At 37.8% G+C, this 17,025-nt stretch overlaps 1 protein-coding gene across 3 annotated transcripts; it reads right to left on the bottom strand.

Annotated features, from left to right (window-relative positions):
- Positions 1-1,108: 1,108 nt before the first annotated feature.
- Positions 1,109-14,381, bottom strand: LCA5L (LCA5L, lebercilin like). Of its 3 annotated transcripts, XM_026842691.1 has the most exons (6): positions 14,107-14,381; positions 10,324-10,838; positions 8,696-8,833; positions 6,635-6,728; positions 2,367-2,476; positions 1,109-2,058 (listed from the first exon to the last, which is right to left on the bottom strand). In XM_026842691.1, the coding sequence occupies exons 2-6, from the start codon at positions 10,768-10,770 to the stop codon at positions 1,996-1,998; spliced, it is 852 nt and encodes a 283-aa protein (XP_026698492.1). In that variant the 5' UTR covers positions 10,771-10,838; positions 14,107-14,381; the 3' UTR covers positions 1,109-1,995. The 3 variants fall into 3 exon arrangements, with proteins under 3 accessions (XP_026698492.1, XP_026698508.1, XP_026698501.1); XM_026842707.1 differs by lacking the exon at positions 8,696-8,833; XM_026842700.1 differs by lacking the exon at positions 14,107-14,381 and having other exon boundaries at positions 10,324-10,890.
- Positions 14,382-17,025: the final 2,644 nt, after the last annotated feature.

Here is a 17,025-nt window from a genome sequence, read left to right as displayed (position 1 = left end):
CTGTTCCTGTGTCTCACCACCCTCATAGTGAATTCTTCCTTATATCTAATCTAAATCTACCCTCTGTCAGTTTAAAACCTCCACCCCTCATCCTATCACTACACTCCTTAATAACAAGTCCCTCCACATCTTCCCTGTAGCCCCCTTTAAGTACTGGAAGGCCACTATCAGGTCTCCCCAGACCTTCTCCAGGCTGAACAACCCCAACTCTCTCAGCCTGTGCTCAAAGGGGAGGTGCTCCAGCCCCCTGATCATCTTCATAGCCTCCTCTGGACCCGCTCCAGCAGGTCCATGTCCTTCTTACGCTGGGGGCTGCAGAGCTGGACACAGCACTGCAGGTGGGGTCTCACCAGAGCAGAGCAGAGGGGGAGAATCTCCTCCCTCGACCTGCTGGTCACACTTCTTTTGATGCAGCCCAGGATGCAATGTGGGAATTCTAGGTCTAGGGTAGCCACTTCTTCAGGCCATGTCAAAGGGAATGGCATGAACAAAAATTAGTCTGCAAAAACTTTGTGGACTGATAGCTTCACCTTGCTAAAAAACAAATAGGCAAACAGCTTTTGATGCAAATAGACACTTAAAATAGCAGCACTGCTTCAGTGTCACTGTTAGTATACTAGAACTATGTACGCTAAACACTATTCATGATGAAAATTGGGTTAAATATTAAAAATGGGTCATGTATTTGTATTCATAAAATAAATGAGCAAAACCCATGAGCACTTCCTTTTAAATTACATGTGACCGAATATTTTTAGCCCACATAAAGGTACTATATTGGTTTTTATTTTGGAATATATGTCCCAGTTATAAAACAATGTAAGCTTCACATAACTAAACAAGAAAGGAAAATGAATATCCATACTTTTTTCATGAGGTACTGAATCACTTCTGTCTTTTGGGATTTTAGGCATCCGATTTGCATAGATATTTTTTACATAAAGTTGCCGATCCTTTTCCTAAGAAGAAATAAATGCTATTAAACTTCTAATATGCTTTAAGAATTACTTTTTACCAACTTAGTTCTCCCATGTTCAGAGAAAACTGTCAGTGATTTTGCTTTCAGCCAGGTCATGTGGTGACTTTGATTATCTGGTGGGGTCTGGAAAGGCTGCAGGCTGAAAAGGCACAAAACACAGAAGTTAATGCATTCCAGATTACTAGCTCTGACCTCAACAACCTGTTTCACCTCTTTAAGTTCGTGACCTTTGGGTCTTGTAACATCTCCTACCATTTGTGAAGTATTTAGCATTGTGGCATTCAGAGCTTTGTTCTTTCTACAGCCTTAATGAAAATAACGAATATTTTAGAAAGAAAAACTCAGATAAATTAATAGATGCACTGGCTCCTTCCATCTTCTGTTCTATCGAATTTCTTCAAAATAATGGTGTTTAAGGATGAGTCCTTTGCATATAACTTTTATATGAGGATACAGTTGATGGCTAAGATTTACATAAAATCTATTTATAGTGATCACTGTAATGAGGAGATGCTCCCAGCCCTCGAAGAAGTCCTTTTGCTTTCTCAGCAACAGATCCTGAGCCAGAAATCTATGTTGACATCAGCTGTGATGAAGGTTCACAACCAACAATTCGAGATTGGTATTTGATTAGTGTGGAATTAACAAGCTATTAATTAAAGTATACTTTTAAGACAAAGCACTGACTTTTTACCAACGTAACCAGGAACTGCTTTTGGAAGAACAGCGGTATGAAGATGCCTTATGCTGTAGAACTGCTCTGCTGACAGCACAGCACTGCCAGCAGCTGGATTTCAGTGACTCTTCATACATTATTTTGTTGAACTAGTTCCTGTCAGTCAGGTGCCAGCTCTAATGGGTGTCAGACCCATGTAAATTACCGATACCATCAGTTCATTCAACTTTCAAAATGATCAAATGAGTTTCTGAGAAAAATGTTAAAATATGCCTCTAAGTGTTCTATTAAAATTCTCTGGCTTTAGTATTTTCTCACTTGATTGCTTTTCAGTTTTACATTAGGCATCTGTGTATACTTCATTTGCTTTAGCTTTTTGATTCCTATCTTCTGAACACTTCTCCTATAATTGGCAATTAAAGGTAAAAATAATGAAGGAATACTTGTTTAGCGATTTTTAAAAGTACACAGTGCAATACTTATAAAAAGATTAGTAATTTCCGTTACTACTGTATTCTTGTTTTGTATCACCAAGTTTGTCCTATATATTTTAAATATATTTTCTGTAATATATTTACATTCACACAAAATCCACACCCTAGAAAATTAAGATGACGGATCAGGCTATTCAGGCATATTACTGAAATTTACAGAATAACATATAGCTTAGCTGACAGTTTAAACAGGATATTGGATCCAGATTTTTCATACCTTTGTTTGCTGAATTGGACTTTTTTCTGTTTCCTCAGTTTGGTACTGTGACAGCAGCAGTGATCTAAACCTCTGTTTATCTACTTGTACTGATCTATTTATACTAAGACCTATTGAAAAGGGACAATTGTTAGTAATAACAGTAGTTTCTGGAATTATATTGTTGGTATAAACAAAAGATATCTTTGATGACTGATAATACTGGTATGTGGCCTAGGATTTAAACATTTTGTTGCTGCATGTCTTAATGCCCTTTAATAAAGAAATTATTTGTTCTGCCTTATCTGTAAATGCTGAAACTGGAACACAAACATAGCTACCTGGACTTTCAAGTGTTTTCATCCGTACATCAGTACCTCATAAATATACTTAAGTTTTAGAACTACGAAGTCCTATTCAGGTAGAACATACAAAGTCAGACAAATGTGTCTATACTCTAGAGCCCATATGGACTTAAACTGTGTGGTAACATCCTGATGTAAATTTAAGAGGTCTGGTATGAGGCCTCAGCTTTCAGGTTCCTAAATTTGGATCTTACAGAGTATAATGAACATGCTTGCTTTAATGCCTTCTGACTTGGTTACTCACCTTTCTCAAAGTTAAGCACTTATGTAAGCCTTTATGGAACCAAAAATCTTCATAGGAAATGCTTAACAGTGTTTGAAATATCTACGGTCTTTGAAAAGAGATTCCAAAGGAGTGATTGAATGAGACATTTAAAGAAAAAGCTGAATGCAGATGGGATGGGATGGGGGAGGTGAGTATATTGTTGGTTTAATTTATTTTTAGAATAATTTTGACATGAGTACAGTAACTGAGAAAGCTTCTAGCACAGCAGAAAAAATGTGATCTTACCTACGTCAAAACTTGACTTTATTCCCAGTTTTGATCTCTGAAATCAGAGGAAGACTCTCCGTAAAAATGGTGATTTTTCTGATGTTTACAGTTGGGTGGTAAAAAGGATAGTGATAACCAATTCGAGGATTACTCGTTATTGAGGATGATGGAGGGGAGGAACTAGTTTTCTCTTTCAAAAGGCAACCAGCAAGTAGCTACTTCAGCAGGTTTTCCCACAGAAATCAGCGGAGCGTTCCTCAGATTCAGAACTAGGGGGAGCTGTACCTCCAGATGAGCTGGTGTGACCTTCCCAGAACTGAGCAAACTTTACACCCATGAAGAGCTCACGAAATTAATGGCTTCATTCAATAAAACAATTTCTGTACACAGAGCTTTCTGATAACCTAAGCAAGCCTACCTTCAGCTATTTATCAGGAGTGTCAAAAAATGTAGTCCCACATTTCTTTTTCCTGCTGGGTACAAATTTTTGCAAACACAGAATAGAAAATAACTACTTGAAGAAGTGTCTCTTTCTGTTATAGGAAAATTCAAGTCAGTAGTGAGAAGGAAAAACAATTGTCAGTAATTCCAGTTCTAGTTTTCTAAATCATCTGTTTCCATAAACTGGCAGATAATGAAATCTTTATTGGCCAAAAATACCAAAAGATCAGACATCTTTGCTTGGAACCTTTTCATTACAAAATATCAGGTTCTTTTCTCCAACTAAGCTCGCTTATCTTGCTTAAAGAAAAGAAGAACTTAACTAGTAAACAGTAAGTACTGTAATTTAAATAACAATGTTGTGCAAGCCCATATGTGAGTAAAATTTAAAGAACCACAGCTGTTATGTGACATAACTAAAACAAATTCAGAACTTCATAAAAAAATCGTGTCTGGCTTGGAATGAGAAGTAGGAATTTGTGGGGTTTAATTTTACAGCTTGAATTACTAACCTTTTCCCTGTAGTTCACTTGTAGTTAAGGCAGAGTAATGGCTTTGCAAAGGCATTGAAGGGGAAAGAAATAAGCAACTGACTGGGATTAAGACTTTGTACTGATACCATATTTTGAAGAATTCTGTGGGCATGTGCAATATTTCCAGCAGATATGTTTGCTACCATGTACAATTTAAGTGCTCTTCTGTACTCATACAAAGAAAGCTCCAATTCCTCCTTCTGTTCAGGAGCAGGCATATCTGATCAGTATTTTAAAGAGGCGCTTTACCCAGGAAAGTTCAGATTGTTTTCCAAAATTAAGGGTGTTAAGTTTGTTGTGCAGAAAGCTCTCCTGTACAATCCTGACAGAATGTTTATGATCCTGAGTAGGAGGCAAAATACTACTTTCAGTGTGGGGAAAGTACTTGAAATCTGTTTATTAGTTTCTGTATAAAACACATTTATTACTAAATTCTAGATACTACATGTAAAGCATATGACAATTTGAAGTTTATGTTTTATAAGAAAACTACCTTCTTCAACATTTTTATCCCTGATGAGTATAGTGAGCACATGGGCAACATAATAGTTCTTGGCTTGTATGATCTGTAATTGTTTTTAGCTGTTGCTCCCTCTGTTCAAGGGGTGGGATCCACTTGTCTCAACACAGGCGCCTCATGCTATTTGAGATGCCCTTGAACATTCAAGGTATCCACACGAGGCTGGTTGATATTACATGGGACCGATGTGCCACCCATATCCTTCTGGAACAACTACAGGGCCAGGCAGAATGTGCTAGGACATCTCAGATGGCACTGGATGCCTATAATTAGGCAGTTGAATCCCACACAAGGTAGCTGCTCTTGGAATGTCTGATAAACAAGATTGCATATAATAGATATTTCTCTGCAATATCTGTTTGAGAATCCATGTTAAGGAAATACTCTTTACTAAAAAACTCTTTATTTCTTGACAAAATTAACTTTCTGTTGTTCTTTTCTATCATTCTACTATATTATTCTAAATAACATCAATTCTGTGGATAGAATTAATTGAGAGAGCATATACAGTAACTGGGTTATTACAATCTCTGGTTGCCCATTTAAATTTGCTTAAGCTAAAAACCAAAGGATTACTAAGGATAAACATTCTCTTCTCTCAGATAAGCTGACAGGATGATCACAGACTGGCCTTTAAACTTCCTAAACCTCGTATCTGAAAACTCCTCCTTTTACCCCAATAAAATGCAAGTTGCAGGAGTTTCAGTAATGGACATTAAAGCATCTCTGCTATTAGTAAGTTATAGGTTCTAAGCATTTTAAAGATGAGAAAACAGTTTTTAAAGACCCAATTAAATAATTATTTTTGCTCATATAAAAGCACTTTGAAAGTCTGTACTAAAACTAGGAACTTGCTACAGGAGGGTTGTTTGTGAGGTGCCTTGAGTTAGCCATAGAGTCATACAATCATAGGATAATAGAACAGTTTGGGTTTGAAGGGACCCTAAAGATCATTCAGTTCCAACCCCCCTGCCGTGGGCAGGGACACCTTCCACCAGACCAGGTTGCTCAAAGCCCCGTCCAACCTGGCCTTGAACACTGCCAGGGAGGGGGCAGCCAAGCTCTGGGCAATCTGTTCCTGTGTCTCACCACCCTCATAGTGAATTCTTCCTTATATCTAATCTAAATCTACCCTCTGTCAGTTTAAAACCTCCACCCCTCATCCTATCACTACACTCCTTAATAACAAGTCCCTCCACATCTTCCCTGTAGCCCCCTTTAAGTACTGGAAGGCCACTATCAGGTCTCCCCAGACCTTCTCCAGGCTGAACAACCCCAACTCTCTCAGCCTGTGCTCAAAGGGGAGGTGCTCCAGCCCCCTGATCATCTTCATAGCCTCCTCTGGACCCGCTCCAGCAGGTCCATGTCCTTCTTACGCTGGGGGCTGCAGAGCTGGACACAGCACTGCAGGTGGGGTCTCACCAGAGCAGAGCAGAGGGGGAGAATCTCCTCCCTCGACCTGCTGGTCACACTTCTTTTGATGCAGCCCAGGATGCAATGTGGGAATTCTAGGTCTAGGGTAGCCACTTCTTCAGGCCATGTCAAAGGGAATGGCATGAACAAAAATTAGTCTGCAAAAACTTTGTGGACTGATAGCTTCACCTTGCTAAAAAACAAATAGGCAAACAGCTTTTGATGCAAATAGACACTTAAAATAGCAGCACTGCTTCAGTGTCACTGTTAGTATACTAGAACTATGTACGCTAAACACTATTCATGATGAAAATTGGGTTAAATATTAAAAATGGGTCATGTATTTGTATTCATAAAATAAATGAGCAAAACCCATGAGCACTTCCTTTTAAATTACATGTGACCGAATATTTTTAGCCCACATAAAGGTACTATATTGGTTTTTATTTTGGAATATATGTCCCAGTTATAAAACAATGTAAGCTTCACATAACTAAACAAGAAAGGAAAATGAATATCCATACTTTTTTCATGAGGTACTGAATCACTTCTGTCTTTTGGGATTTTAGGCATCCGATTTGCATAGATATTTTTTACATAAAGTTGCCGATCCTTTTCCTAAGAAGAAATAAATGCTATTAAACTTCTAATATGCTTTAAGAATTACTTTTTACCAACTTAGTTCTCCCATGTTCAGAGAAAACTGTCAGTGATTTTGCTTTCAGCCAGGTCATGTGGTGACTTTGTCATTTACATAAATAGAAATCTGTCATTTTCTTTCATGAACCAAATCAAAATTCTCCTTTTTTAAGGCTAAGAACACATCTGTACACCTACATGATCTTTTTCATAACGCGATGTTCAGAAGATGAAGTCTTCTCTAATGATTTTTTCATTTGTTGTTCTAAGTTATTTTTTTCACCCGAAGCAATTTTTGGCTTTACTTCCTTCTTTTTAAAATTTTTTTGCTCAGTGCTCTTGGTTACCATGTGCTCATTTCTATTTTACAACCTATTGCTTGGGAAATGACATAAACTTCAGAGGCACACTATTAAAATTTATTTAGCAAGAGTCCTCTTTTCTTATTGAAATCTACCTTAAACACAGAAGAGAGACCTCAGCAACACTTTCACTGTATCAGTTTTTAGTGTGAAAAATAGGAGCTGCATTTACTTTGGAGATACACGTCCTGAAAGTGCATCTGAATACCTCAAATGGTCTGAATAAGCAAGGTGCCCAGAACTATTAATGTGTAAGAATAAACTCTGTTCTGCCACAGAAATAAGGTCAATAAGCACATCTGGTCTTCCCTGTGGTAAAACGATAGAAGGTTTTGGAAATCTAAATACAACATTATGAGAACTGGACACACATAGAAAACTGTGTGAAAAAACACACGAAATATAGAAGTATTATAGAGAAGCATTAAGGTGAGAACTGTACTTTAAAATAATTTGCTTTTTGGAACAGTTTTACATTAGTGTTGCTGGGACTGTAATTATTCCCGTCTTCCAGATCTGCACATATAGGAGGAAATGAGGCTCTGGCAGGGAAATAGCACTGCAAGTGCTGTTCGGGGGACTTTGATATGGGGCCCAGGAAAAGCACTGTACTTTTTTTCCTTTCCCAACAGCTCACTGGACTTTTGCAGCTGGGCAGCCTGGCTGCTGCCAAATGTCAGGAGGAAAGCTTCTGCACCTGATACATAGGTAAGAGAGACAAACAATGCCCCTGTACAGAAATGCAAATCTCCATGAATTCTCAGGAGTTGCCTATTTTGCTCTTCACAATGTCTGGGAAAACTCCCCATAACAACACCTTTCACAGACATTTGATTCCATTGAGAAAGAGAAAGCTCCCAAGTGGGATCAACAGATGATCGGTCACTTCGCACAGAAATAGAAAAAAATATGTTTTAACTGTGTTACAAACACAGTCTACATTATTAAAAAGGCACAAGGGTTTTCATGTTTTCTGGAATATGTACTGCTTTTCTTCTTTACGACTTATATAATATACCATTACGGGCACTTTTGTTTCTACTTCTATTTAGTATCACCTTTAGATTTTCCTGTGTGTTTGGTTTACAAGCATTACAGTAAGTGCTGAACTGGACATATTTGTCCCAAAAATATTTGTCTAAAAACCAAGCCAGAATTTAAACAAACTATTGCAATATTTATATAAAGTTTTTTGTTAAACTCTAGTTTTGCAGATTGTAATATTTGGCTCATTTTGATTCAAAAGTGTTTCTGCAAGGGAGCTCACTTAAAGTTAATAGATTAATATACTGACCTAGATCTATCAAAATGGTAATAAGGTGTGGATTATTTATTCAAATTGTGATGCATTAATCCATGTTTCAATTAGTTATTGAACTACTTTGAACTTTTGACAAATAGACCTACAATAATGTCATCATTTGATATGTTGACTTTTTAAAAAGTAGACTGTAGACTCAACTAGGAAACAAAAATTCCATTACTAAATAATATAACAAGAGGCAAAAGGAATAGGTAACATTTAATACTTGACTTTTTTTTTTTTTTTTGTAGGAACAGAAACCTGTTTAAAATCTTGAATACCTTAATTTTTTGGTGAAGCAAGTTAATTTCCATTTGCAAGTTCTTTGTAATTATCCCAGCTTCCACAGCTTTTCTGTTCTCATTTGCCAGCTGACGACTAAAGGTGCTATTGTTCAACTTCAGCTGCTTTTCTAGGCTCTTAAAAAGATTACATATTTTACCATATGGATGTACTCAGTATGACTGATAAAAAATTTCAGTTCTTAACACATTTAAAAAATAAGCATGCTAATAAAATTAAAAGTAAGCTTCTGATAATTGTATTCTATTGTAAACAATGCATGAAATTATGAAGTATCTGAAAAAATACTTTAAAAACGCGCAAAACCTGGTTTAAAACATAATTCTATTTTAAAAAGTAAAATTGGCATGCAAACATTAAAAAAGGCTGTACGTTACCTTTCTGATGGATTAATGAATACAGTCATCTTTGAGAAATGTTAAGACAGCATTTCTGTTCACACTGAGATCTAATAACTGCAGCAGCATAGAGGGTTAGTGTAAATGAAAACTAGGTAATTTGTTGAGTAGAGTACTTTATCATCAGAACCCAGTGCAATGCACTGAAATTATAGTTACTAAAACTGTAAGGTGGGCACCCAACCCTGCATGCTTTTTATAGCTTCTCAGCAGGACTTCCGTAAATAGAAAGTTTTCAAAAGGGAGTCTGAATTCAGCTGTTTAAGTTTTCATTTTCTTTCATGGAATAAATGTACTTCAGACCTAGCTGTTCAGATGGTGAAACGCCTCTAAGATTACCTGGCTATTTAATTCCATGCAAAATATACCCCATAGAAAATTGTAATTAATTCCTGGAGGACAATGGAAATTTCACTCTTCGAGTTTTGTATTAAAAACTGTATTCCTGTCTTTCTGTGAAAGGTTCAGTAAGAGTAAAGAAGCATGAGATATTAATATTAAAAGAACTAAATTATCTCCTCTTAGACTCCCACCAGGCTTTTGCTACAGTTGTATAATAAGCCAACGGTGGAACCAACCCTAAAATCTAGGACACCTGACTACTGCTTAATTCAGCAGCTGCCCTACAGCTGACTACAGTGAGTGACAGTCATTAGTGAATAGGAGATGTCCGTACTGCCCACCAGCGCCACGTAAAAATAACAGTGCTAGCTCCAGATAAACCAGCTTTAGTTGTTCAAGGAAGTAGATCAGCAGCAGCCTGGTGGTCTCCATGTATGACCAGGACTAATCCTGTGCTTTGCCAAGGGAAATTAAGGTCTGTGCTATTGTGGCTCGATGGCACAGGCAAGCCTGGGCACCCCATCCTGCTGGCAGGGAGCAGAGTAGACACTCAGCTGAAGATTGCTCTCCTGCTATAGGCTACGCTTCTGACCTAACAGGGTTAAGGCATACAACTTAATTCCTAAAAGACTGCCAAACTTAATCTACTCATACATTTCTGACAGATTTTAAAATACTGGAAGGGGGTACTACTACCATTTTTAGTTCCTTACACTCAGGACAGCACTGGACTAAAACGAATATTCAGTGTTACAGGATTGCATTGGAATCATTAATGTCACAAGAAGCAGCTAAAAGCTTTCCAGTATTCTTGCACAGAAACGTCTCCTATTTGTTTCACAAATACAATGATATACACACATTACCTGTATTTTCTGATCATTCGCTTCAATTTTTTCTGTCAAGACTGATAATCTGTGATCAAGTTCCTCTCTCTCTGCAAGAGCTTTGTCTTCTGAAAGCATATGCAAGGTCTGCAAAGCGTCTTTAGCTTTTAGCAGCTCTGCTTCAACTTTTCTGAGCTTCCGGGATGTATTTCTCTCATCCTCCTGAGACATCCTCAGGAGTTTCCTTAAAGCTCTCACTTCATTATAATGACTTGTTAAAAGATCTGGCAAGTTATGTTCTGAATTTTGGTATCTACCTATTACTTTCGAGTGTCGATGCTGAAGCTGTTTCAAAAAGTGGTTTTCTAACCTTGATGCTTCTAATTGGTGTTGTAAATCAAATATTTCATTCTTCAGTTCTTTAATTTTGTGAAGTCTTGATGATGATATTCGCTGCGCCACTGCGTTTTTTTTCTGGGAAATCATACTACTCTGCAGGCTTCAAAATGAAGAATTCTGATGTGGTATCTTCTCAGCTGGTATTTTTTTTCCTCCTGCATTCAGACCAAAGCAAACTGGCATTGATATATAGCAATCATTTGAGAGAGCAAAATCACTGTATGTCTTTACTGTTTACATGAGCTCACACACTGCTCATCCAAGCTATGTAACTGTGGTATATTTAACAAAATGCCCAAGATCTATACTATGACTCCAGTGTTCAATTATTTCACACATAAATCATTAAAGATTTATATCTATCTGTGTGCATTTATGCACTGGGCCATAGCTAACTAGGATGTCAAGGTTCCCCCTTTTCATTCTCTGAAGCCATTTACATTCAAAACAGCCATTGTGCTCACTTTCCTTTAATAAAGGTAACCCCACAGGTTGTCTTCTGAGGTAAACAGGAATAATACGTTAACACATTACTCCAGTATCAATGGAAGTAAATTTTCTCACTGTAAATCACACAGTTCAGTAATGTAGGCGTGATCTGGGACTGATGAACCAAATTCAACCACTATAGAAAGATTCCCAAGAAGGAGGACCTACACCTTGAACAGGGGTGCAATAGAAAAAAAAAACAACATAGGTTATTTAGAACATGCAGGTCTGAAAGAACTCAAAATGCAAGGTGATCACAACAGTGCATGGCTAAATTTCTCTGCAGCTAGGATTTCTAACCAGCTTTCTAGAATTGTCAGGTCAGTTTTGAACTGAACTACATTTTTAAACCTTGCATGTTTGTTAGTGTAGAACAGTTGTGCAGTTGTGTACACAGTTTCTATACAGCAGCTGAAAAAAATCTTTATGGGCCAGCATTCTAAGTGTATTACTGCCATTTGCCTTCCTTTATGGCCAGCATTCTGAGTGAATTACTCTCATTTTCCTTTCCTGAAACATAATTAGAATTTGAAAATAGTCAGGCCTGTAAATCTGAGCGTGTTCCCCTTTTTCAGGCATATATTCAATTTCACTATCGCTCTCAAGACATTTCAGGCAGTACTTTGCTAGAAGTTTATTGTAATAATTTATAGATCACATAACATTTTATGGATAAAATAGGCAAGTTCCTAACCTAAAGAACACCCCAGGAAAAGGACAGATCTTTTCAATCGATTCTGCTGAATCCAATGTGTGTTCTGCACACAAGCCCATTGTAGAAGCAGGCCCCAGCCAAAACACCCCATTGCAGATGGGAAGCAACATCAAAACAGCAGTAGGAAAAGTAAAGCAAGACACTGCCTAGGGCACCACCACGCCATGGCCTCACTCATTCCATGACCTAAGCTGGAACAGTAGAAAGCTACGGGACGTGTTATCTAGGAAGTCAGAGATGCGTGAGGCAGTGGCTTCAGTGGGGAAAGGTCTCTTCCCTGCAGTAGCAGCACCTATTGCTCTCTTTCTCCTTCCCTGCTGGCAGCAGCCACACCAGCCTTCCTATCTCCACAGCTTCAGCCCTGCTCTGCTCCTCCACTTCTCACGGCAGGGCCTGGAGTTGGCTTGGGCCTGACACCCACGTGCCGGTGTGCGAGGCAGCAGCTTAAGAGGAAGTATGAAAGGGATCAGTTATACGTTTCTGTCTATCCTTTGCTCTCATTCCTGAAATACTTGATCCACTCCACAGCTTCAGGATACAAACTGAGTGGTCTTTGTTCTGACGGCCCTGCTGATAGAGGAGACAAAGCTGGTGGGACCTCGCTGGTGCAGAGCCACACGGGGAGAATAGGCTATCAACTTCAGTGTGATAGCAGAAGGAAAGGATAGAAAGAATCTGAGATTAGGAATCAAAAGGAGGAGAGCTGGTGATTTGGGTAGGGCAGTTATTTTTTTAAAATAGGTTTTAAGTGGATTAAGAAGGACAATCGTGGAGGTTCAAGTAAACAGAGAAGAAATTATAGCAGTCAGTTGAGGTCAGATATGTTCCAGACCTTCTGCAGTGAGCAACATTAACAGGTTCTGTGAAGAAAAAAAAAAAAAAAAACCAACACAAAACTCACCAGAGGTAAAAACCAAAGCAAATGGAAGGTGTGCAAGCATCACACCTGCATGTTCTTTGTAATACTATTCCACGGCAGGAAGACTACAATATGACCACAAATGTTGTCACACAAATATTTGCAAAACGAGAACAACCCTTACATTACTATTTTATTTTGCCAAAATTGAATGAGAGGGTGTAAAAGAAATGAGAAAATACCCTCCTGCAAAAGCTAACAAAAAAATACTGTAAAAACTATACACGTCTATACAGGGTGAAAATGTAGGTTATAATTGTGTTTCTGGGAAACTGATCAAGTAGCCACGAACAAGCAAAAATAACCACTTAAAGTATCCAACACAGCTAGCAGGCAATGATGATTCTTCTGCTAAATATATTTTAAAAATTTAGTTATTCTTTCTGGTCTTCTAGTTTCATGCCAGTATGACTTCTTGACAGCAGCATGTAACATAGAAGAGATAATCAGTGGTTTCTCTCCTTTTTTTTTGGTTGATTGCATCTTGTAGATTTGGTAGATCTAGATTAAATTCTGAAGCTCAGGAGGAAAAGGGTCATTGGTGTTGCAGTCATTTTTTTACGTGGCATGGTGGGATTTAATAATTATGGGTCTAGATATGAAAACATGTGGACATGAAAAGATTCTTCACTGTTAACATTTACATAAAGGGAATATATTTGTTCTATATGGACATTCCATTGAAGCATAAACTTAATCTTACATGATACACGATGAGTAAGGTAGCCAAAACTGACACTTCTGTGCAGATATAGTTTTTGAGTAACTTTCCTCAGGAAAGGCTTTTTCAGACTCATCATGTGATGTGTGGTCAAAATCAGAATTTGCAGTACATGCGGGAGAGCCATTTTCAAGTACTGAGATTAAAACTGAGGCATAAGGATTGCAAAGGTGCTCCCACATCTCAGGTGATTATCCTGCCTCTTGAATCGCCACATATTGTGCAATAACACAGTAGGGAATCTCTCTCTTACCTAACTCTTCACTGAAAAACTGTTTCCTCTGTCTTCCTATTACTGAAAAAATGCCAAAGAAATGGAACATCTATATTTCTCAAGAGTCTCTTTCTACTACTACCAGAAAACAAAGTACCTTTTTTATCATTTAGGGGGAAGATACACCGTCCTTTTTTCTTCTTTTCCTTTTTATTTTTTTTCCTTTTCCTGTGTTTTCTTCTATTCAGTTCCTGATATATCTAAACATTTGCTACTTCTAGCAGTTTCAGAGCAAGTCACTGACAAAGCCCTCAGAATAGTCTGTGTGAGAATTTTCACTTCTGTATTCTGTACTGTGTCATTACCTCTGCTGCTACAGCTGCTGCTTCTGATACTTCAGGGAATTTTTAGTATCCCTGCTTTTTGTGCCATGTTCTGACTTCTTATCATCTGTTACTGAAATATGGAGGAAACAATTATCTGAGTTCACCACTGTGTTATGGTAGAAGACTTAAAAGTTGACCTCCATAACCTATCAGGAATCAGCATGTTATTGAGTTATTTACAGTTAACATGAACAATACTAAAAAATGTTCAACTATATTAAGCAATTCCAAGAAATACTGAGTTACCTTTTAGAAAAAACAGTCATTACTTTTTAAGCCATTAAAATAATTGCATGGTCTGAAGTAAGTGGGTTTATTTCCGGAATGAATTTCAATAGGAAATATACTACTTTTTATCTCAGTATTTACTATGATACTGACATATATTTTCTAAAGATTTACAAAATACTACCATTTAAATGTGAATAAATACCATAGTTTGTTTCCTGTAATGTATACATTTTCTCCATGATTAATGTAATTTAAAAGACGTGTAACTGTATTTATGCTCGATACCTGCAAAGTGCTTTACAATATTAAAAAAATAATTGTTCATGTCTCTAGAAACTGGATATTTCTAACTAGTTTTTAATAGTATTTTTAGCTTTCCATTAATGTCATAAAAATATCGTTTAGTCATATTTTTCAATAATTAGATCACAAATCAGATGACAAAACTAACTTAAGCATTAAAACAGAAAACAAAATATCTTAGCTCTCATATTAACATTATAGGTAGAGGATACAGCAGGACCTAAATCTGCATGACAGAGTATCTGATTTAGAGACGGAAATAAAGGTTTTCTTGAAATTTTGGGATGTTGTTTATTTTATTTTAAAATCAGAATTGTTTGTAAAAACAATTGCTAAATAACTTCAGATTGTAACAAAAGTGTTTCTGCACAATCTCAGAAGAAACATTAGGGAAAATTTCACGGGTTTTTTAATGAAAACATTTTCTTCACAGCCTAACTGTATTTAACACATTTGTTTGCTTTTGAAAATGCTGCAAGACACTTATCTCCAGGTCTGCACACCCATATAGCTCGGAAAATACCACCTATAATGCACTGTTATTGCAAGGATATGGTTCTCTGATGAGATGATGATTTCATTTTATTTGATCATTGCTGCTTCCTCTGGAATTGTCTTTTCTCAATAGTCCAATTTTCAAACAAAACAAACTTTCCTAATTGTTTGGCTTTTAAAAAAATATATGTTTAGCATAAAATATAGAATGCTGACCGATTTTCTATGTCTTTGTGAATATCTGTTACACTTCAATTTTTTTCCCTACTGAGGCTTCAGGAGAGTAGAAGAACAGATTACTTTATACTCCTGGCAGCATTATTTAAACACTGTGGTTCTAGTAAAAATTATTTCTTGGGGTATAGTTCAATCCGTGTCATTTTCTTAGTATCACATGAAGGCTACTCAGACCATAGTTTTATAGACGCAGAATTCTATGCAGAAGTAGAATGTTGTATATTTGAGTGTGTGTGTGTGTGTGTGTATGTCTAAAGGGGGCATAACAATTATATAAAAGAAATTTGAGGGGGTTTACAATGATATTTTAGCTCAGATGGATTTTAACAAGTAGCCTTCACTTAAAAAATGAGAAGATATTTTTAGAACATTCTAACTCCTTTGTTGCCATTTTTGCTTTGTGATGGCATTTTATTTTAAATCAAATTGAATTTCTTAAAGGGGAGAGGGGAATCACATAACTCCCAAAGAAAATTAAAAAGTGTAATTTAGGATTACACAAAATGTTCTAGGCTGAATCAAAACAGTTTCATTACTCTTCGTTCCCTTACATGAATAACTCTTCCTTATGGAAGGCTGAGGAACACCCAGGGTCCTACTAAATTTGAGCCAGTGCAATAACCTTTAAGAGAACTCATATTTTAAGATGAGGATTAGGCAAAGGTCAGCTTGGTACACAGATTTGTATTTCTGTTTAAATTTGATTTGTCACTGTGAACATCTTCTGGCCAAATTGTCTTTAAATCAGATTAGCTTAAATTAAACTTAAAACTACTACTTTAATTTGTTTTGACAAGAAGTGTGGGCTGAACCTCATCATCCAGCTTCAAAAGCAGATGTTGAGAAGTAAATAAAATGGAAAAGGAGACAAAGAGACAGAAAAACAAAAGGTGAAGGACAAGAAACAGAGAAATTAAATGATATTACTATAGAAATGAAGAAAAAAAGCAGTAGATCAAGGGAGACTGAAATGGACAAACACTAGGAGAATGTATGTTGAAGGAAGAGATGCAGGACTAAAAGTAAGTAGGTCCAAATCTATCTGTCAAAGATGAAAATGCCATTTCAAGCATCCAGAAACTGAAAAACTGTCATGGGGAAGAATTAATTGTAGCCAGCGTGCAAAACCATAGTAAGTAAAATGAAGAGGGAGACCTGGTGGGAGAACAGTGTCTGATTTCCCAGACCAGTATGGTGCAGCAGTCCCTCACAGCTGAGCCCTGAGCCTCACAGAACCAAGACGGGTGCCAGGGCCCATCTGACCACGCAGGATGGGCAAGGGTGTAGCTGGGTCCCTCAGACCTGCCTCTGGGCTCCCCCAAGGGCCCCAAACAGCTCCCTGTTGTGGGCCGAACAAGCCAGAGCTCCCCCAGCACCCTCACGAGTGCAAGATTCCCAAAGGTGCTGGTGGGGTCCAACTGCCACCAACTGCCCTGCTCTCCCCAGCCCCCTCAGAGACCTGGAAGCCCTGCAGCCTCCCCCCCCCGACAGTCAGCCCCCCACCCTGACAGCCAACTCAGGACCTCCACGCCCAGCCCCAGGCCCTGCCAGCCACCCCGAGGCCCTGGCACTCGGCCCCACACTCTGCCAGCCAGCCTGCCCCGCTCTCCAAGCCCCTGTCTCTTATACACA

This window comes from Athene cunicularia, assembly GCF_003259725.1.
Source record: "Athene cunicularia isolate RWA chromosome 1 unlocalized genomic scaffold, athCun1 chr1_part1, whole genome shotgun sequence".
NCBI lineage: Eukaryota > Metazoa > Chordata > Aves > Strigiformes > Strigidae > Athene > Athene cunicularia.
Note: the sequence above shows the minus strand (reverse complement) of the source record. Positions and strands in the feature narration are given on the sequence as shown.

Bases quoted from the DNA above. Each gene is read 5' to 3' on its own strand.
- LCA5L (XM_026842691.1), bottom strand. From the start codon at position 10,770: ATGATTTCCCAGAAAAAAAACGCAGTGGCGCAGCGAATATCATCATCA. The intron at 8,834-10,323 runs GTAATGTGTGTA...AATCTTTTTAAG, and splicing joins CGAATGATCAGAAAATACAG to AGCCTAGAAAAGCAGCTGAA. The intron at 6,729-8,695 runs GTATTCAAGATT...ATTTCTTCTTAG, and splicing joins TGCTTCACCAAAAAATTAAG to GAAAAGGATCGGCAACTTTA.